The sequence below is a fragment of the Ovis canadensis genome, chromosome 7 (assembly GCF_042477335.2).
Source record: "Ovis canadensis isolate MfBH-ARS-UI-01 breed Bighorn chromosome 7, ARS-UI_OviCan_v2, whole genome shotgun sequence".
NCBI lineage: Eukaryota > Metazoa > Chordata > Mammalia > Artiodactyla > Bovidae > Ovis > Ovis canadensis.
In genome coordinates, this window is record NC_091251.1 from 99,444,108 (window position 1) to 99,464,697 (window position 20,590).

A 20,590-nucleotide genomic window follows, 5' to 3' on the forward strand; every position below is an offset into this window, starting at 1 on the left:
CCCCCTCCCATGGCCCTTTATCAACAGGACCATGCAGCACAAATCTAGGAGCAGCAAAGGCTTAAGATGTGATGTTCAGTGTGTTCAGTGATGTGCTTAAGAGGAAGGGTTTGGGGCTGAGTAAACCCAGGGTGAATTCTGGCTCTGGGCTTCCTTGCTGGGCACATTTAGGAAAAATCTTATAACCTCTGAGAGCCTCAACTTTCTTCATCTGTAATATGGGGCTGATAAGAGTGTATACCTCCCAGAGTTGCTGTGAAGGCTAAATGGAGGAATAAGGGGAGTAATAGCACTTACCCAGTGCTGGGCAAGTGGGGAACACCCAGCAAAGGATGGAAGCGGTTTCTGCTGGCGGTTGTTGGGCTTTTATGATCTAGGATTTGGATTACAGAGATGGGCCCCAGGGGGGCCATCCTTATTCCAGGGGAGGCCTGGGGACTTGTCAATGCCCAGACCAGGCAGAAGGACAGGGACTAGACCGCCCTTGGTGGGTGTCATGGACTGGCTGATGGGGTGCTTGTGGGTTTCAGGTGCTTGTCCTGGCTGTGAAGCAGCTGTTTCCAGAGTTCGAGTTCATGTGGTTGGTGGATGAAGCCAAGAAGAACCTGCCTTTGGAGTTGGATTTCCTCAATGAGGGAAGGAACGCTGAGAAAGTGGCCCAAATGCTGAAGCACTTTGACTTCTTAAAGGTAAGAAGGCAGGGCCATGGGGGCCTGGTGATTGGGCAGAAGAGTACAGAGGAAGACCGGTCCCAGCCCTGAGCATCTCCCCTTGCAGGACCCAAAGGGGGTGTCTCCTTCTTGGGTCTTCTCTCTGAGGATGACTGATTTGTCCCTGGTGATGCATGTTCAAGAAGGCTAAGTTACAAATTACCAGAGGGGACTGTTGTCCTGTCAAGCAAACTGATGTCTACGGAATGGTCTACAATTGCAAGACCCTGAGCCCTCCTGAGGGCCTGTAAGCCACGGTCTCAGCCTCCATGAATCATGGGTTGCTGATGGTGATGGCGATGGCGATGATAGCTAACGTTACTATGCTCCGACGTATTTCCTAAAACTTTATTACATCAGCTCACTGAATACACAGGTCTGTAACATGTGTCCTAGAAATCTCCACCGTTTGCAGAATGGCACAGCAGAAACCACAGGGTTTATGGGCAAAAAGGGGGTTAGGCTGACAACACTCAAAAATGTCACCAGTGATCCAGAAAATAAAAGCAGATGGGAACCTAATGAAGTGCTAGCGTACTTTGGCACACGTTAAATGGCTAAGAAATATAGAAGACCACAGCACGCACGGCACTTTACTGGACATGGGCTTGCGGAAATGGGCATCAGAAGATTTGCTGCTTGGGAGTTACTGTGAAGAGGTGGTAGCGGGGGTCATCTGAAATTGAGCAGAAGTTGTGGGGGGCTGTGACCCATCACACACATGGCGATGTTTGAGCTGTGCCTGCTTCAGGTGTTCCTGTTTGGATCAGCCAGATACAAGTTTTCTGCACTTCCGAGTATTTCTCATGGATGGTGTTGCACCATCAACAAATGTGAAATCTGTGTTGTGATCAAATTGTTCCCTCACGTATCTATTACATCGGAACAGATTCGTGTTTTCAAGTCTTTACGGGAACTGCTGACATGACAGGCGACACTTACCGTGGGAGACAACATCCAATGACACATAGTCCCAGCTCAGTGAGAGATCCTGCTCTAAGGATTCAGAAGAAGGGGCTTCCGGGGGAGCAGGGCAGGGAGTTGGCCTTGGAGCTGGTCTTAGAGGACTGTCCTGATGTTCCCCATGGGGCCCATGGAGGTTGGAACGAGACAGATGCAAGCCCATGGCACTTGCTCTTCCAACACATTTTGTGGCTGGGCTTGGACCCATTTACCAGGGGTACCCCTTTCATCACAGCAATGCAGGGGTCAGGCGCCTCTGGTATCTATGTGGAGAGCTTGGCTTTCAACTCTTGGAAGAGATCCATTCTCTGCTTTTCCACTGGAGAGGCCTGGAGATTGTGGGAAGATGGGGCGCAGGGCTCCAGGTCCTAGTTCCGGAGCAGACAGTCAAGTGGGGCTCTTCCTGGGCAGGGTGTCTCAGCATGTGGGCTGGAAGGTCTCTTGCTTGGGACTGAAGTGTCCACATGGCTTGTGAAGACATCCTGAGAAGCCGGAAGCAGTGGTTTGTACTTAGACTCTCCAGTTTGATGAACAGAGGTGGGGAGGGTGTGTCTAGCTGCCTGAGAATCCTAAATCTTGGTCCATGGGATGAAGACCCACAACTCTGGTGATCGGTGTGGCGTCTTGAGACACTGATTTGGTGGATGGTGTAGCCACTGGCAGAGTTCAGCTCTTTGAGTGAGTTGGGTCTGGCAAGACTCTCCCAGCCTGCTTGACTGGCTGGTCCTCACACAGCCCTACAAGGGAAATGCCACTGTGTGTGCAGACCTTCTTGTGTGTACAAATCCAGATGATCTGGTAACATTGCCCCGCCTTGAGGTTCAAACCACCAATTCAATGAAAACTTGGCTTTCTCACACAAGTGATAATATTAACTGATAAGCGTTGTATTGTCGGGTCTAAATGACTCTTCCGCTTACCTATTCCTTTTGTTTCATTCCATTATTCCACATTTATCGAGCACTTCCTGAGCCTGTGGTTGGGCTAGGATCTGGGGGTATGTAGATTAAGCCAGAGATGGTTGGCTCCTGCTTGAGAAGACTTCCCATTTGGTGGGGGACACGCACACAGTGGGTTGTGTAGTTCAGGTTGTGAGCACTATGGCAGAGACTGATCTCTGTTTCTGTGGATGCCTGAGAGGAAGTATCTAATTCTGCCCAGATAAGGAGCTCAGTGGGGGCTTCCAAGAAGTGTTGATTGTGCAAGGGGATAGGCAGAAGTTACTGAATGTTTCTTCTGTGGCTCTGAATACTAGGCAGACACAGGAACACGAGATCCTTCCAAAAACTATCATCCCATTTTACAGGTGGCAGTCTTAGAGGAGAAGAGCTGGGGTACAAACAGCATTTTCTGACTTCAACTCTGGTGCTCATCTAAGGACATTCTGTTGCCTCTTACCCAGCAGGGGTTGTCCTCGGCGCCAGTACTGTGAGCCAGACAAACAGAACCATCTCCTCCACTGTTCCCTTGGAAACAGCAAAATTGTCCCCTGGCTGGGGCCAACTAGCATCTGTCAGACCAAGACATGTAATAATAATAATAACACAAATTTTTGAAACGAGGTTGCCAAATGGGTGAATAATTAATGTAACGATTTGACCTGCTGCTTCTCAAGCCCGCACCCCATTCCTAAGAGAATGTTAGAATTAAGGCTCCCGAGTAATTAATTTTGCCTAAACACATAACAAGTGGGAAGCGAATTTTGCGCCGTGCACCCAGTTCAGCTCTTCAAACAGGAGATAGATTGCTTTTGCACACTGGCACCCCATCACAACATCTGTGCGTAATTAAGCCTCAGTGCAGTTTACCTCTCGGTGTGTGCGGCCTCTTCCAGTGGGTTTAATAACCTCAGCCCTGTGCTATAAATCGCCGCACCTCAGACGAGTACCGACTGCAAATGCACGTCAGGGAGACCGGGCCAAGGTGAAGGGGCAGCCAGGCCGAACGGTCAAGACCAGGGCGTTTGTGGATCTGGCATCAGAGTGTGTGGGGAGGCTACAGGACAGCCAGTGAGGTCTGCGACTGACCTTGTGGACAGCTGGGCCAAGATAGAGGCAGATGCCTTAAAACCACAGGGTTTGGGACTGCAAGCGGTGGGAGCGAGTCTGTATATGTGGAGGAGGGGCTTGATGGGGGGTTGTCTCTGGAGCAGGGGCCCCTCTAGGGTTCTCTAGTGCTGGGTCAGGAAGATCTCCTGGAGGAGGAGATGGCAGTCCGCTCCAGTATTCTTCCCTGGGAAATGCCATGGACAGAAGAGCCTGGTGGGTATTGCTAAGGGCATGGGGTTGCAAAGAGTTGACCACCACTGAGCAACTGAGTGTACAAGGGGCCTGGGACTCTCTCGAAACTGGGGGCAAACCCTACTGGGATGAGCATGCTTCTGGTGAAATAACTTTCTAAGGATCTCAATGATTAAGAGGAACTGATGTCTAATTATTAGTACTGTATCAGTTAATTTTTTTTTACATACCTAGGCTGTGTTAGACATTTTTTAAAGTGCATTATGTCTGTTTACTCATTGGTTCCCTCTTTTTCGGCCATGGGATGCAGCACGTGGGATCCTAGCTCCCCAACCAGGGATCGAACCCCTGAGCCCTGCATTGGAAGTGTGGCGTCTTAAGCACTGGACTACCAGGGAAGTCCCTGTATATTTCCTCCTTGATACTTACACAACCCCGCAAGGGAAATGCCATTATTAACTTCATGTCAGCTGTGGGGAAGAGGAGGCCCGGAGAGATGAAGCCACTCGTCCAAAGTCACACAGCTTCCTGGGAAGGGGCAGAGGTAGCCTGGCCCCAAGCTCGCCTGTTAAACTGCTGTGCTCTGCTCCCTCTGGAATAATTGATGGGCAGATCTGAGTTTGTGGCTCAGCTGGTAAAGAATCCACTGGCAAGGCGGCAGACCTGGGTTCGATCCCTGGGTTGGGAAGATTCCCCTGGAGAAGGGAAAGGCTACCCACTCTAGTATTCTGGCCTGGAGAATTCCATGGACTATATAGTCCATGGGGGTTGCGAAGAGTTAGACTCGACTTTCACAAAACAGTCTCAACAATATGAGTTATGCTGAACTGTCTGTAGCATCAACTCTCAGCCCTGGTTCTGTATCAGAACCACCTGTGAAATTCTCTGTGGCTGTCATATGCTGTGTTGAGCACCAGGACCTCATCCATGCCTGTAGGAAGCAGGGAACGTTGCTTTCATTGTAATTGTCATCAGCCTTTTACAGGCAAGGGGACCGGTGCTCAGACAGATTACGCAACTTACCCAAGTCACACAGCTTGGCAGAGGCAGAGCTGGGGCTCCAGCCTGGCCATCTGACTGCAGGCCTGGGCCCTGCTCCACTGGCCTCAGGTTCGGGGAGCTCCGTGGCCCCAGATGATGGGTGCTGGCCCGGACATGCCAGGACTTGCTTCCCAGGTGTGCTTGCCAGGCACCGGAACAAAGAGGAAGCGCAGGTCAGGGCCTGTTAATGAGGCTGAGGTCAAGGTCTTGGGCTGGAACTTTCCCTACTCTCTGTTCTCCTTCTTGGGGTCAGGATTGGCTCTGGTATGGGGGGCAGACAGGGCCTACGGGAGTGGGCCCTCCTGCCGTGAGGAGGTAGACCCCCCCCCAGAACTGGAGGTCCTGAGGGCTGGGCGTGACCCTGCCTCTGGGGTCAGCAGGCACCTTGATCGCGAGCCTCCCTTGATTTTTGTTTGGGCAGGGGACAGGGTGGTTCTTATTGCCTCTTTCAAAATTTTTCTCCTTCATTTTCCCTTATTTGATGGAAAAAGCTGAGAAAGGAATGGTGCTGAAACATGAGTGTTAGGGTGAAGTGAATTTCACCTGGTGCCCCTTAAGCCTCCTGCTCACCTGCTGATTTAGGGGCAAGTCGCTTGATCTTGTATCCCTTCAGGCCAAGTGTCTCCTAAATGAGCAGGAAGCACTTCTGCATTTTGCAGTCATTTCTGTGTTACATCCATCGAGGGGCAACCACAGCTCTCCCTGAGCTCCCACGACAAACCCCTCTGCCTTGCTTTTTTTCTGGTCGGGGGGTGGGTGCTGTCTCTGCTGTTTCAGAGCTAAGCAGTGCCTCCGCAGACGCACATTCTGTTGTGAGGCTGGGTTGGTTGCGTTTGGAGGGAGACCTGGGGGAAAGGTAGGGGATGGGGTCCCAGCACGCTCAGAACTCTGGCCAGCAAGCCCAGGCAGTCTCCAGCCTTGGGGTCTCCTCTTTGCACCTCTGGCTGTTGCATGGCTGTTTTCCATGTTGCTCCAGGCAGGCACAGAGGGGTGTCTGACAGCGAGTATCTAGAGCCCCAGGCACCCCGCTGTCAAGCTTCGGTCCTAGGCATACCAGGGGAAAGACTTAACCCCCAAGTACATCCCTTTTACTTGGAAGCCTCAAACAGCATCTTCCCTGGTGGCTCAGCTGGTAAAGAATCCGCCCGCAATGTGGGAGACCTGGGTTTGATCCCTGGGTCAGGAAGATCCCTTGGAGAAGGGAATGGCTATCCACTCCAGTATTCTTGCCTAGAGAATTCCATAGACAGAGGAGCCTAGCAGCCTACAGTCCATGGGATTGCAAAGAATTGGACACGACTGAGCTGCTTTCACTTTCTTTCAAACAGCAGCAGCAAACTTGCACTCGTATTTTTAAAGAGACTTTTAAAAAATGCCAAGCGAGACCGAATTTTGAGTTCACAGTGACATAGGGTCCCAGATTTCTCCATTTTTAAATGGCAAAAACCGCAGGAAAGGAGAAAACAAAATGATGGCTTGGTTTCAATAGGAACCTTTGTTCCAGAGGGTTCTCCGGTATGTATGGCCCCCTCTGTCCCCAGAACTCCTTATTGAGATGAAGCAGGAAGAGTCTCCTTCCTTTTTTTTTTTTTTTTTTAAATTTATTTTGGCCATGCCCAGGGCATGCAGAATCTCAGTTCCCTGGCCAAGGATAAAACCTGTGCCTCCTGCGTTGGGAGCCCAGACTTTTAAACACTGGACCACCAGGGAACTCCCACAGTCTCCTTTTCAATGAGAAAAACGGAGGCATGGAGGATTTAAGTGGCTAGATTCAAACACAGCAGTTGTTAGTAGAGCAGGGAATAAAAAAAGTTTCTTGGCTCAAGCCTGCTGTCTTACTGCTATGTGAACTTTGAGAGCTGGGATGAGGGAAGACCTTATTCCCCCTAAGCCCTTGAATTAGCTGCCCTTGCTTCTTTATTTGTAACTGGAATAAGCCCATTAAGTTGTTGGGGAATTGTGGCTTGCTAAAAGCCTGGTCCTTCCTCCATCCTGACATTGGTGGGACTCATAGGTGTCATTCACTCACATGGCAACTTGGCAGTCCTTGGTGTAGCCCAATGTCTTGGCTGCTTCTAGGGAAATCTAGTATCTTTTTGATTATTGGGTGTCCTTAGAATCAGAGGGGATTAGAGAGTATATCAGTTAGGAATGCATTTGTTTGTACATAACTGACAGCTCTATCTAGAGTGTCTTAAACAAAAAGAATGTATTTTCCTCACATAACAGGAAGACTTGCCTGTTGATATTGTCTCAGTGGTCTGACAGTGTCAAAACTGGCATCTCTGTGATTTTCTTAGAATTTTCCTCATGGTTATAAAACAGCTGCTGCAGCTCCAGGTATCACTTCACTCTCAAGGTAGGAAGAGAAGGGTAAGAAGAGTTGCAGTATTTATAAACATCCCTTTTTATTAAGAAAGTAAAAGCCTTCCCACATCCTCTAGCAGACCTCCACTTGTGACTCACAAGCCAGAACTGTGTCACATGGCCATAACTACTGCAAGGCAGGCAGGGAAAGTATTTCATTTTTCCTGGGGAAGAGGAGGATTTGGAATAGGTGTTGGGTTAGGCTTCAGCACACTGTCTGCCACAGAAAGCTTGCAGGGAATGGTCATGAGAAAACTCAGGACTTCCTAACTGAAAAATTTATCACCTGGTTAAAATTTATTCATTCACATATATAATAATTACACCCATTGTACAGGTGTTGAAACTGAGGCAGAGTGTTGATATTCACATGAGGAGCCTGAAATAAGCCTGCGAGAGAGAAACAGCTTTTAACCCCAACTGTGGCTCAGATCTGAGAGGTTCCATGTATTTCCCCCTAAGCCCCACTTTTAGCGTGTGCTCTTCTTGTGTCTGGAAGGTGCTGAGCAAGGTGGGGGACTTATTCTCTGGTCCCCAAGCAGGAGGGTCCCTGGAACAGCCTGCCCTTCTTTCTCGGCCTGCCTCCTGCCTTCCCTGCCTATCTCTGCTGGGGTCCCTCTGGGCCTTCCCTCCTGTTCCTGGAAGGCGTGTGAGCTGATGTCTGGTGCACGTGCCTATCTGTAGCCCTTGCCCAGAGCCCCCAGCCTCCCAGCCCCTCCTGACCTGCTCTTTCCCACCCCAGGTCCCCCGCATCTACTGGGAGCTGTCCACCAAGCGGGTGCTTCTGATGGAGTTTGTGGACGGCGGGCAGGTCAACGACAGACACTACATGGAGCGGAACAAGATTGACGTCAACGAGGTGAGTCGAGCTCGCTCTGCTGCAGGCGGGGGCTGCCCGGCAAGGGCAGGTGTGTCCAGGGGAGATCGGGGCCTGTCTTTTCTGAAGAGTTATTAAGTCTCTGGAGCATGAAGCAGTCTTCCAGGTGCTCTAGGGCAGCCCTCCGCCCATCTCCTGAGCTGGGCTTGGCAGCGGGCAGTGGGGTGTGGGCACGCGCTGGGCCCCTCCCGCAGGCCCTGCCCAAATAGGGGATTATCACCATCTGTCTTGTGTCGTCCGAGCCCCACAGCTTGCAGAAACCCAAGAACAGTGGTGCAGACCCTCAGGACTTAATCTCCCGTCCTGCGAGGCCTGGGCACACCTCCTGCCTCTCCCTGCCCTTCCTGGGTCTCCAGGTATCAGGCAGAAAGGACACAGCCAGAGCCAGCGAGTAGCCTAGAGCTGAACACAGAGGGGCTTCTGTCTCCCGCCTGCCACCCCCCGGCCTTCAGGGAGTGCTGGCTGGTGGGCCAGGGGGCCTGAACCCCATTTCCTTCTTCTTGGTCGCCAGGGGGTCCCACAGGTAGGGGTGGAGGGGGGTACCTTTTCACCAGAGTTCATCATTGTTTAGCCCCTACTGTATGCGAAGGGTGTGGGTTCAGAGGGGAACCAGACACAGTTCCTTTTGTTAAGGAGTTCCCAACTCAGCGTTGGAGTCGGTCATACAACTTAGCACCATCCTTCAGGCAGCGAGGGGTGTGAGCCCGTCCCCAGGGAGCCACACGGAAAAAGTGCTCACCTCTGTCCCAGGTCGGCTTCTCCAGCCGTCTGAGTGGGGATTTGCCAGACGTGTGCCTGTGTGTGCATGTGTGTGTGTGTGCGCACGCACGCACATCTCGGGGTGGCGGAGTTGTGGGAGCAGAGGGGTATTGCAAGGAAGGGGAGAGGAGTGGCGAGGTTCTGTAGGGCTGCAGGCAGATGGTGCAGACCTCAGCCATGACCCCAAGGTCCTGGGGAGTCCCTGAAAGGTGAGGGGTGCAGTGACACGCCCCACGTGGCTGGTGAGGGGAAGGAACGCAAGGGACAACAAGAGCTAGTGGAAGTGAATGCCCTTCCCTACTTTCTCCAGGGCAACACACGAAGATGAGCCTAGGGTCCCTGTGGGGGGACGGCCCAGGACGAAGCCACTCCTTGGCTCCGCAGAAGAGCCAGGGGACGTGGCCGGAGAGTGTGCAGCTTGGGCGCCCGGGCCTCGGTGCCGGTGTGGCCTCCATCAGCAGGGACGATGAGAGCTCCGTTTGTGAGACGGTCGTGATGACCACAGGTTTGTGCACCACCGCGCTTAGAACAGTGTGTGTGTGAGCACTCACTGTGTGTGAGCACACTGGTGTGTGCTGAGCACTCCAGCATGGTAGCGAGATTATTGTCCTCACTCTTTGGGCTTGTCCTTTTCTCCCTTATCAGGTATCTCCTCTTACTGTTCCTGTTTGCTAAATGCCTAACACCCTGTGCCAGGCCCTTTCCTCCATAAACATCTCAGAAGGGAGGCCTGCATGCCTCTGTCTTGCAGATGAGGCATCAGAGATTCAGAGAAGGAGGGTGCGTTGCCTGAGGTCACACAGCTCGTAGAGGTAGGATTGAAACCCACGTCTCTCTGACTCCAGGACTCCTCTTGGTTCATAAAAAGTGAAAGTAAAACCGCTCAGTTGTGTCTGACTCTTTGCAATCCCTTGGACTGTAGCCCACCAGGCTCCTCTGTCCATGGGATTCTCCAGGCAGGAATTCTGGAGTGGGTTGCCATTTCCTTCTCCAGGGGATCTTCCTGACCCAGGGATCAAACCCAGGTCTCAAGTATTGCAGGCAGATGCTTTACCCTCTGAGCCACCAGGGAAGTTCATAAAAGGAGAGGCTGCCAAGAACATGGCTGGGAAAGGTGAGCCACAGCTGGCCTTGGCCCCCGACTTGGGAAACAGGGCTCCCGGAACGCTTTGGGGGGCCTCTTGGGCTGGTGAGGAGGCTGGAGGGGCCTCCCTACTCTCTGCCCTGCTTTACCCGGGGGCAGCTTGGCCATTGAGAGTTGCCTGTTGGGCTTTCCTGGAGAACAGTCCCATTCCAGTTCAGACCTCTGCTTTAGAGATAGGCGGAAGCCCAGAGACAGACAAAGGGCTCTCCTGGGGTCACTCAGCAGGAGCACAGCTCGGGGCTTCTGACGCCTGCTGCCCTCACCGTTGGCTGGGAGATGTCTGGGCAGCACTCCCTGCAGAGGAGGGTGCAGTGAGACCTGCTCGCCTTTCTCTCACACCATTGGTTGGGATGGGGGTACATCCCTGCCTCTAGCCAGGGGTTGTTTGTCCTTTGTCCACCAGGACCCTTGAGTACAGAGTCTTTGGAACCAGGGGGGAGGGGAGGGGCGGTCACCTCTTATTTATCCTGAACAGTCTTAAGGGGGAGCAGGGTCTCTCTGCCCGCTGAGTAGGGCAGACCCCAAGGGCTTCAGGTTACTGGAATTCACTTCCTGCCAGCAGCAGTGGGCTTCTCATGTCAGCTGCACCCCTGAATCCATTCATCTCTTGGGGTCCAGTGAGCCCAAAGCTGTGATGGTGTTTAATCAGAGGCAGCTTTGATTTTCAAAGTCCACACAGAGATGTGCTCTGATGTAATTGCTTGCTCCTGGCTGAGTGAGGCTACCTGGGAGAAGGCTGGAGGTGGCTGGTGGGAGCTGGGGCTGCGTGATGTCCTCTGGGGGCCTGGGCTCGACAGCTCCCGCTTCCAACCCTCTTGAATCAGCTTTGCAGATAAGGCCGGCGTTCTGTGCAGAGCAGATTCTGGTGGACATCCTATGAATTAGCAGACAAATTAAGCCAGCCTCATGCCCTGGGTTGACCTCTATGAGGCAGGGCTGGAGTAGAGTGTTGGTTTTTATTTTCTGTGAACGTGCAAAGTCCGGCAGGCTGATATCAGAGTGGTCTGGGGAAAACAATAGCAATAATTATTAGCAGCTCAGTTCAGTTCAGTCGCTCAGTCGTGTCCAACTCTTTGCAACCCCATGGACTGCAGCGTGCCAGGCCTGTCCATCACCAACTCCCAGAGTTTACCCAAACTCATGTCCATTGAGTCAGTGATCCCATCCAACCATCTCATCCTCTGCAGTCCCCTTCTCCTCCTTCCCTCAATCCCAGCAACAGGGTCTTTTCAAATGAGTCAGCTCTTCACATCAGGTGGCTAAAGTATTGGAGTTTCAGCTTAAACATCAGTCCTTCCAATGAATACCCAGGACTGATCTCCTTTAGGATGGACTGGTTGGATCTCGTTGCAGTCCAAGGGACTCTCAAGAGTCTTTTCCAACACCAGAGTTCAAAAGCATCAATTCTTCAGCACTCAGCTTTCTTTATAGTCTAACTCTCATATCCATACATGACTACTGGGAAAACCATAGCCTTAACTAGATGGACCTTTGTTGACAAAGTAATGTCTCTGCTTTTTGTTAGCAGCTACTATGAACCAAACATGTGACAACATATAATCTACTCCTTACAGATGCCCTGTCAAGGATATCTCATTAATCCCATTTCTAGATGAGAAGCTGAAGCTCAGAGAGGTTAAACAGGTTGCCCAGCATCACAGAGCTAGCAGGGACAGTCAGGAGCGGAAGCCAGGTCGGCATGAGTCCTTTCTCCTCCACCTTCTCCATCCCCCTCCCAGGCATCTCTGCCCGGGGCTGCAGGGGAACCTGAGTCTAGCGGGCTGATAGCCATGCCAGTAACTCCTCGGAGAAGGAACTGGAATACTGACGGGACCTTTGCCAGCTCCCAGGGCGCCATCGAAATGCAGCCCTCCTCTCTCTAGCTCACGTCACGTTCATAGAAGCATTGTTCCATTTTCTAGAGGACTAGGTTCACCTTCCTAGTGCGTGGCTAAAGCTCCGAATTGGTAGCTAGTTGATGGTTGTTGCTGTTTTCATTATTATCATCATCCCTGGGGCTTGCCCCTTCTGTCCGTTACCTCCTTTGCCCACTGATGTTTACCCACTGCCTGACTCTGGGTGTCGTGCTCATTCTGTGTCACAGTCTTAGGAGGGAGGGAGGTCTTATCTCCATTCTAGGGATGAAGAATCAAGAGACTCAGGGAAGGAAGTAACTTACATGAGGTCTCAGATCTTCGTGGAACACCTCGTGTGTTGTCATTTGGACGTCCCATGTACTCACCAGCTGGGCAAAGACACAAGCTGTTTCTAGCCCCCGGCAGGCCCCTCATGCCCCTTCAGAGTCCACACCCTTCTTACTCCACCAGAGCCACCACTGTGCTGACTTCTGTCACCAGGGAGCACCTTCTCCCTCCCTGAACTGTGTGTTAATGGCACCATACTGCATAGTAGTTTAGACCTGGCATTTTTGTCATCAAGCTGCTGCGGGTCGTTTCTGAAGGCTCTGTTCTCTTCCGTTGGTCTGTAGGTCTGTCTCTCTGATAATACCATACTGTCTTAATTCCTTCTCCCCTTAAGCCCCTGCCCCTGGCTTCTGGGATTTACGTGACCTGGGAGGCTCTTTGGTAGTGTTCTGAGATGATGTCATTCAATCCTTGCACAGGAACCTTAGACTGGGCCGTGGGTGGTGGGCCATGTGCTCTGCTGACCATCGGTGATATTAGGAGAGGACGAGGAACAGGCCTTGCTGTGCAGAAATTAACCTATTATTAGGTTAATTTCCTAATTCCCAACCAACGTCAAAGCCACAGGCCTCATGGAAGACTAGTGGGGTGTGTATGTGTATTTGTGTGTGTACGTGAGTGTGTATTTGTGAGTAGCATGAAAGACTCCATGTGACTGGAACTTTCTAACAAACTTCTGAGGTTCTGAAGCCTCCCTAGGACTATGGGCTGGAGTGGGCCTGTCCCTGGCGTGACTGTCCCTGCTGAGGACTGCCTGGCTGAGTGTCGCTTGGGGAGGGAGGTGCAGGGCACAGGGGGGAGTGACCAGAGGCAGATCTTGCCGCAATCCTGGGGGAAGGGTAGTTAGTGGCATCCTGGCTGCTACAAGCTGTTGGCTCAGCAGGAAGTGGCTCTGGAGGGAATTGCTCTTGAGGGGAGATGGGCAGGGCTGCATACCCCTCCAGCACTTGTTAGTCATCCCCACTCCACTTGAAGAGGGCCTCCTCACCCTGCAGCACCCCAGCCCAATTGGGCCTCCTATGTGAGGACCTGAAGACCAGTCTAAGTGGCCAGTTCCTGATAGACTCAGCTAAGAAAACACCATGTTAGCAGGCCAGAGACCTGGGTTCAGGCTCCATCTCTGCCGGTGGCCCGGTGTGTGACCTTGGACAAATTGCTTCCTTCTCTGGGCCTCAGTATGCTTACTGGAGGTGTTGGGTTAGTTGGACTCTTAAGGGTCTGTTCTGCTCGGATACTTTACAGAAGAGCCACTCTTAGCTTGCCAGGAGATAAGACCTGAATGCAGTTTCCTGGGCCCCATCCCAAACCGACTTATCAGAATCTGGGGTGGGAGGGCTTGTGAGAATCAGCATTTTAACAAACTCTCCAGGTGGTTCAGACACTCACTGGATTTCAGGAGCCACCTTTCAGGGGGCCAGGGGGCCCCTGGCTGCCCCAGGTGGGCCCTCAGGCATCACCTCCGCTGTTTTGAGCATCCAGACATGTGGCTGCCCTGTCTAGGTGTGCTCTCTGCCCAGCATGGGGCTTGCGGTGCTCGCAGCCTGTAGGGGCCCTCGTTCGTCTCTGCTCTGAGCCCAGAAGCGACATATTACTGAGGGCCTGACCCAGTAATCATATTTGCCAGTCACTTTAAGAGCTGGTGACAGTGACTGTCATTGATTTCATTAAGAATAAAGGTCGTGTAGGAGCGCGCTTGCCCGGGCTGGATGCAGCCTCCTCAAGCCACAGGATGACTATTGATTGCGGGACCTTTATCGAAGGTTAATTGGATTTCAGTGAGTGTGTGTTTAAGACCCTACCTGGGCCGAGGCCCTATTGAATTTGTGTGAAATTAGCCGAGAGAAAGGTGAAAAAGTCAGGAGCTGGGGTTGGGTGAGACGGGGACTGGAGGCCTGGTGGCCGACTTACACAGTCCAGTAAGGATGAGCTGGATGCAGAGATGAGGGGCTTGCAAGAGACACCAGCCTGTCCACTCCAGAGGCCCAGGAGCCTGCTGGGGAAAGAGGGCCAGGTGCTCTGCAGTGGTCATTATGTGGAATTGGGCCGGGTCTTCTGTCCTCAGGGTGGCCCTCTGGTCTGTGGTGTGTGTGGCAAAGTCTGTCTTTTTACCACTCAGAGAGCAAATCTTGTCTTCCATCAGGATCGGGAGGGGATCTGGAGGTTTAGCTATTACTTTGCACCCCCAGCCTGTGTCTCAGAGGTGCCAGGGCCCTGCTGGGCTGGCCTCTCTGGTCTGAGACACCTGTCAGCAAGCTCCCCACTGTCGCCTGCTGAGCCGTTTCTCAGTGGCTGTCCGCTCCCCCCTGCAAACATAGCCTTGCTAATCGCTTTGCCTGCCATTGTTGGCCCTTCTACTCTCTACTGGGGTGGGCTGGGGGGGTCTCAGCCTTTTTTGTCTTCTTTCAAGTTGTTTTAGCTGGGCTGGTGAGGAAGGGCACTCAGGGCCTGGGTTCCATCTGCACGTGTTTCCAACTGCCCTTGCCATGTTCCTTCTTTCCGGTAGTCTTTCCATCCCATCTCACTGGAGAAGCAGTGAAGAGATCTCAAATGTGTTTTCCAGCAGATGTTTCTTGAGTACCTACTGTGTGCAGGCCTGGCATGTCAGTGCCATAGGAGAGCTGTGGACAGAGTGTGGGAGAGTGGGCTGCAGGTGTCACTGAGGCTGGGCGTGTGGCGGGCGGGGCAGAGGGTTCGAAGTTGGGCCCCCTGGGGGTGTGCATGGCTCTGCCATTTATTGGCCAGGTGCCCCTGGGTTTCTCATCTATATGATTGTAGTGATAACAGTACTTCCTTCGTGGGGTGGTTGTGCAGGCCTTGCAGGCTGTGAGGTTCTGTGTGTGTGTGTGTGTGTGTATATATATATATATATAAAGTAATTTATAATTCATGACATTATTAGTCATAGCGGCACATCTTCCTCCATAGAATCTTTGAGAATCTTCTTACTTCTCTTCTGTCCACCTACCTCTGCTGTCCATGAGTGTGCAGACTCTGGGGTGGTGGTTGAACATTGGTTTGAACAGTGGTTGAACAGACTCGGGGTTGGTGGCTGAACATTGGTTTGACCATTGGTTGAACAGCGGTCATTGGTTGAACATTCTGTTTCTAAAAGCCATACTGCCTGGGGTTTCCTCTTGTCACCCGATCCCAGCTCACGCTTTTCAGGACTCTGCCTTAGTGCTCAGCGTCATTTCCCATTTGGGGGCCTCTCTGATTCTGTGGTGGAAGGCACTCAGAAGACCAGGGAGGAGAAACTGGAAAGGCACAAAGACTCTGGTTACTGAAATCACTGGGTTTCCCTGGTGGCTCGTGGTAAAGAATCCACCTGCCAGTTCAGGAGACGTGCGTTTCATCCCTGGGTCAGGAAGACCCCCTGGAGAAGGAAATGGCAACCCACTCCAGTATTCGTGCCTAGGAAATACCATGGACAGAGGAGCCTGATGGGCTACAGTCCTTGGGGTCGCAGAAGAGTCAGACATGACTGAGCGACTAAACAAGAATAACTGAAATCACGGGAGTGAAAACATCTCCTCCCATCACCCACCCTCTGTAACCTCTCACACCAGGTCGTTAGAAGCTCGGGGATGTTGGAGGGGTCTAGGTGCACAAGTGGGCTCCTGGAGACTCATTTCCCCAACAGCAGGGGTGTCATGAGTGGGGACAGCATCAGAGGTGGCCTTCCTGGATTCTCGCGCTGGCTCTGCTGCTTAAGAACTCTGTCACCTTGGGGGTGCACATCACCCTTGGGAAGCCTCAGATGCCTGCTGTGAAGTGGATGCAAGAGAGTATCAGGGACTTTTCTGGTCCAGTGGTTAAGACTCATGCTTCCAGTGGTTAACACTCCATGCTTCCATTGTAGGGGGTTCAGGTTTGATCCCTGGTCAGGGAACTAAGATCCCATATGCCCTGTGGTGCAACCGAAAAAAACAAGTGTTGGATTGTTTGATGATTGAAATGTGAAGCAGGTGGAGCAGGGCCCACAGTCCATGCTCAGTGCAGCCTATTTTGTTGGAACTCTGACAATAAAATATTTGCCAAAAGAAGGGGGAAATTTAAGGAAAAACTCTTTGCTCATTTTTTTATATTGACCTCGGTAGGATGGATGGATGTGGACACATATTTCTTCGGAGTGAATTGCTGCCCATGCGGGGATGTCAGAGGTTTATATCTGTGTCTTCCTGGAGCTGTGGCCCCTGGATCCATTCCCTACCCCACTGGTAGCCGTGACCCTGTGAGTCTCACTAGCCAGGAGCCCGTATTGGCCTGTGGATACTCCACGCCCTGGTTCTCAAGCACTGTCCCAGTTCAAGCCAAGTCTAGAGAAGCTCTCACCGAGCTCCTGGAGGCTCCGAGATGAGAGAAACTCCCCCAGGTTCCTGTCAGTGAACCCAGCTCCTCTTTCTTCCTCACTACATCTCCCAGGCGCGTGTGGCTGAAGAAGTTCCCACTGTCTTCACCCTCAAGGATTTCATCGCAGTGTTTGCTGGCCCAAGATTGACCGCTCTGTGAATGGGAAGCAGTGAGGAACTGAGGCTTATGTATCCCAGGGGTGGGATTGAGGCGGGCTGGGTCGGGGGGTGGGGGGGTGGAATGCTCGGGGCAGTTATCTGGCCCTGGAGGCTGTGGTTCTGCCTCTAGAAGCCTGGGCGGCCACCAGGGGAAGGGCAAAGAGAGCTTGAATTACTAACCTTCTTATACTTAATATCGGGCTACTTGTGTGATTATTAATATCCTGCAACACCGACCTCCTGTTTCTTTCAGAGATCTTGGCCTTGCTTCCATGACACCCCCAAGAACATAGACTTTCCCTTGGGGGGTTGGAATAAATTAATCCATGCAATTATAGAGTAATTAAAGTACTTTCAGCCAACTCAAGTTTTGAGAAAAAATAAAAAAAAGCCCTCTGATTTAGATATTATTTACTAATTTAATTCTTTATTCAGACTTAAAAAAAAAATAGATTACTGTTTTTTTTTCCCCCTCCCTACTGTTAGAAACATAAAGGGGTTGCGTGATTACTGAAATCACTTATGTGAGTGGCATGTTCTTTTTACATGGAATCGTTAAAAACTTGTCACTGATTTTTTTTTTTTTCCTAAAAAGAGCTGTACTATGGCTTTAGTTAATAGCGTATTTTTGGTTAGACAAACAGTCTTGGATTTCCCACTGTGACTCTTTTCTCCAAATGGAATGCTTTCTTGGTTGCTGTGGGGACCTACAGAGGATTTCTGGCGCAGTTTCTGCCTCCAGTAAGGAGCTTTCCCATGAGTGGAGAGGCAGAAGGGGTTTGTGATTGGAACTGTGTTCCCTGTAGCCAGGCCGCCCGGGTTGGACCCTGGTTACACTAACTGCTGGCCAGGTGACCAAGCTGCCTCCTCTTTTTGTATTTCGCTCCCCTCACCTGGCTCCTGCAGAGGTGGCTGTGAGTCCAGATAACTTGCCTGAAATGGTGGGTTGCACAGAGTGTCAGCTGTTACCATTGGGAAACCAGTTATCTGGTCTTTACACAAATAACTGCCCTTAACAGGGTAAGGGGCAGCCTTAGAGGAGCTGACATTTCTCCCAAGGAGATGTACAGATGGCCAAGGGGCACACGAGAAGGTGTTCACCACCACTAGTTGTCAGGGAAATGCAAATAAAAACCACACAGTGAGAGATCCTCTCACACTTGCTGGAATGGCTGTCATCAAGAGGACAAGAGATAACGGCGTTGGTGAGGAGGTGGAGAAAAGGGCACCCTCGTGCACTGTTGGTGAGATGTGAGTTGGTGCATCCGCTATGGAAAACCATATGGAGGTTCCTCAAAACACTGAAAATAGATCTACCGTATAGTCCAGCAGTTTCACTCCTGGGTATACGTCCAAAGGAAATGAAGCCCGCATGAAAAGGACAGCTGCTCGCCCATGCTCCCCGCAGCCTTATTTAGAATTGTTTGTTCTTGAGGAGGAGATGGAGCTAAGTATATGGAAGGGGTGGAGAGAGGGTTTTGTGCCCAGGAATGGCCTTAGGCTTCCTCTGCGACTCCTGGTGCTTCTGTGAGTAGGAGGGAGGGGACTGGCTGCCTTCTCTCGGCAGTTCACAGTTCACTGCGACTCTGACGGGTAAGAAGGATGACTGAGGTACTTCCCTGGTGGTACACTGGTTAAGACTGTGCTCCCAGTGTGGGAGGCCTGGGTTCAGTCCCCGGCTAGGGAACTAAGATCCCACATGCTGCATAGTGTGGCCAGAAAAAGGAAAAGCTACCCAAAATTTAGAGATGGGAGTATGCAGTTTGTCCTTTCAAAGTCATCCTTGGGCATTTGTTTAAGCAGCCTACCTGAGGATTTTTTAGTATCTAAGGGAATGTACTTTTGTTTGACTCTGCTATTGAAAATTAAGGGCTTAGGCTGAAGTCATATGTCAACCTGTAGATCTTATCCAGTAGAGATGCCAATAACTTCTCCCCACTGGAAAAGATAACCCAAAGGTTATGATTTCCTTATTACCCAGTCAGCCAATAACCAGTTTTGTATCTAATCCTGGAATCTTAGCCTCTTATTCCTGTTTAAATGCCCATAAAATCCCAGTCCCTGAAAATTCTCAATTTGAACCAGCTCCACCTGCTTGCAGGCTCCTGTATTGATGAGTTTCACAACCTCTGACACATGTTCAGTCTATATTTGTACCAGAGTTAAGTTTTTAACTTTTTGAAAAGTACTCTTTGATGGTGATAATGGGTATATTTCCCCCAAGTTTAAAATGATAAGACGCTTCGTTATAGAAAGCAAGCATATTTGTGTCGTATAGTGTACCGTGTAAAGTGCTTTCACTTTTATGCAGTCACATTTTGACCTTGAATCTCAAGGTTGCTCTGTGAGGAAACAGAATAGATGGGGCTAGTCCCACTTAACAGCTAAGGGAACTTAGACCCAGACTGAGAAGGGAGGTGACTTGCCCCCCAGGTTGCTTGTGCCCGCAGTAGCAGTGCTAGGATAGCCCCAGGGTGAAGCCAGTGGCACAGGCTGGACCCCACTCCTGTCTCTGCCTTCTCCATCTGTCTGTCTGGGTGATATCTGGTTAAAATGAACATCAGAAACAGCCCCCAAAAGGAAAGATACGAGGTAGGGGCAGCTGGATGGGGAGGGCTTCCCTGGTGACTCAGGTGGTAAAGAATCTTCTGCAGTGCAGGAGACTCCAGTTCAGTTCCTGGGTCAGGAAGATCCCCTGGAGGAGGGCATGGCAACCCACTCCAGAATTCTTGCCTGGAGCATCCCATGGGCAGAGGAGCCTGGTGGGCTCCAGTCCACGGGATCGCAAAGAGTCGGACACGACTGAGCGACTAATGCTTTGCATTTGAGCCGCGGTCGGCAGCCTCTTGCTCCTCCTCCTCCTGTAGCAGCAGCTCAGTTCTCATGGGCCAAGGCTTCCCCAGCCTGAGTCCCCAAACCCCTCGGGGCCACCTCTCAATGTCATAACAGGGGGCCCACAGCGATCAGCAATATTTCAGAAAGCTTCGAGGAGATCATACATCTCCCCATGACAGGTCGGCTCAGACAAAATGAAATGTCATTTCTCTGCTTTGGGCTGAAATTCCGTCATCTCCATCTGGCTGCCCTGCTTATCTTGGGCTGATCAGGAGCCCTGATTGGACCTCATATGCGTCCTTGACAAATAAAAATGAATTATGACTTAATAAATGCAATTGGTTTGGCAGATATGGCCCTTCAGGGCTCGGCTCCATAGAGCTCCCAAGAGCCTCCCTACAAGGGGTTCTTGGGGGTGCCGAGGTGGAGACCTGCTGGCTCATCCAGGGACATGCTCTGGCTGGGCTCCCTCTCCCAGGAAACACCGCCTATCTCAGCCGGAGTCTGAGACTTGGCACGGGGCAAAGGCTGTTCCTGATGCCAGCAGACACCGAGTACTGGGTTCCTTTCCCCCCGGGAGAAATGACAGGAGCTGGAGAGCGTGGTAGCAGGGCCCTGGTGGCACAGTTGGAGCCTCTCTAACCCTCGTCCATCATTCCTTTAAAAGGCGCAAGTAGGGACTTCCCTGGTGATTGATTGAGATTCTGCCCTCCAACGCAGGGAGCTCAGGTTCAGTCCCTGGTCGGGGAACTGAGATTCCGCGTGCTGCAGAGCAACTGAGTCCACACACCCCAGCTACTGAGCCCACACGCCCTGGAACCTGCATGCCACAGCTCAGAACAGATGCAGCCAGAGATAAATAAGTAAATAAACTAACTTCTTAAAAAACAAACAGGTACATTGAAACCTAGTCTTTGGCCCCTCCGGGAGCATTATGAGGAA

At 51.5% G+C, this 20,590-nt stretch overlaps 1 protein-coding gene across 3 annotated transcripts in view; it reads left to right on the forward strand.

Annotated features, from left to right (window-relative positions):
• Positions 1 to 20,590, forward strand: part of ADCK1 (aarF domain containing kinase 1) — a 137,424-nt gene that overhangs the window by 105,965 nt on the left and 10,869 nt on the right. For all 3 annotated transcript variants that reach the window (XM_069597193.1, XM_069597194.1, XM_069597196.1), the window contains 2 exons: positions 531 to 689; positions 8,064 to 8,180. In XM_069597193.1, coding sequence (XP_069453294.1) covers positions 531 to 689; positions 8,064 to 8,180 — 276 coding nt within the window. The remainder of the gene's footprint in view (positions 1 to 530; positions 690 to 8,063; positions 8,181 to 20,590) is intronic.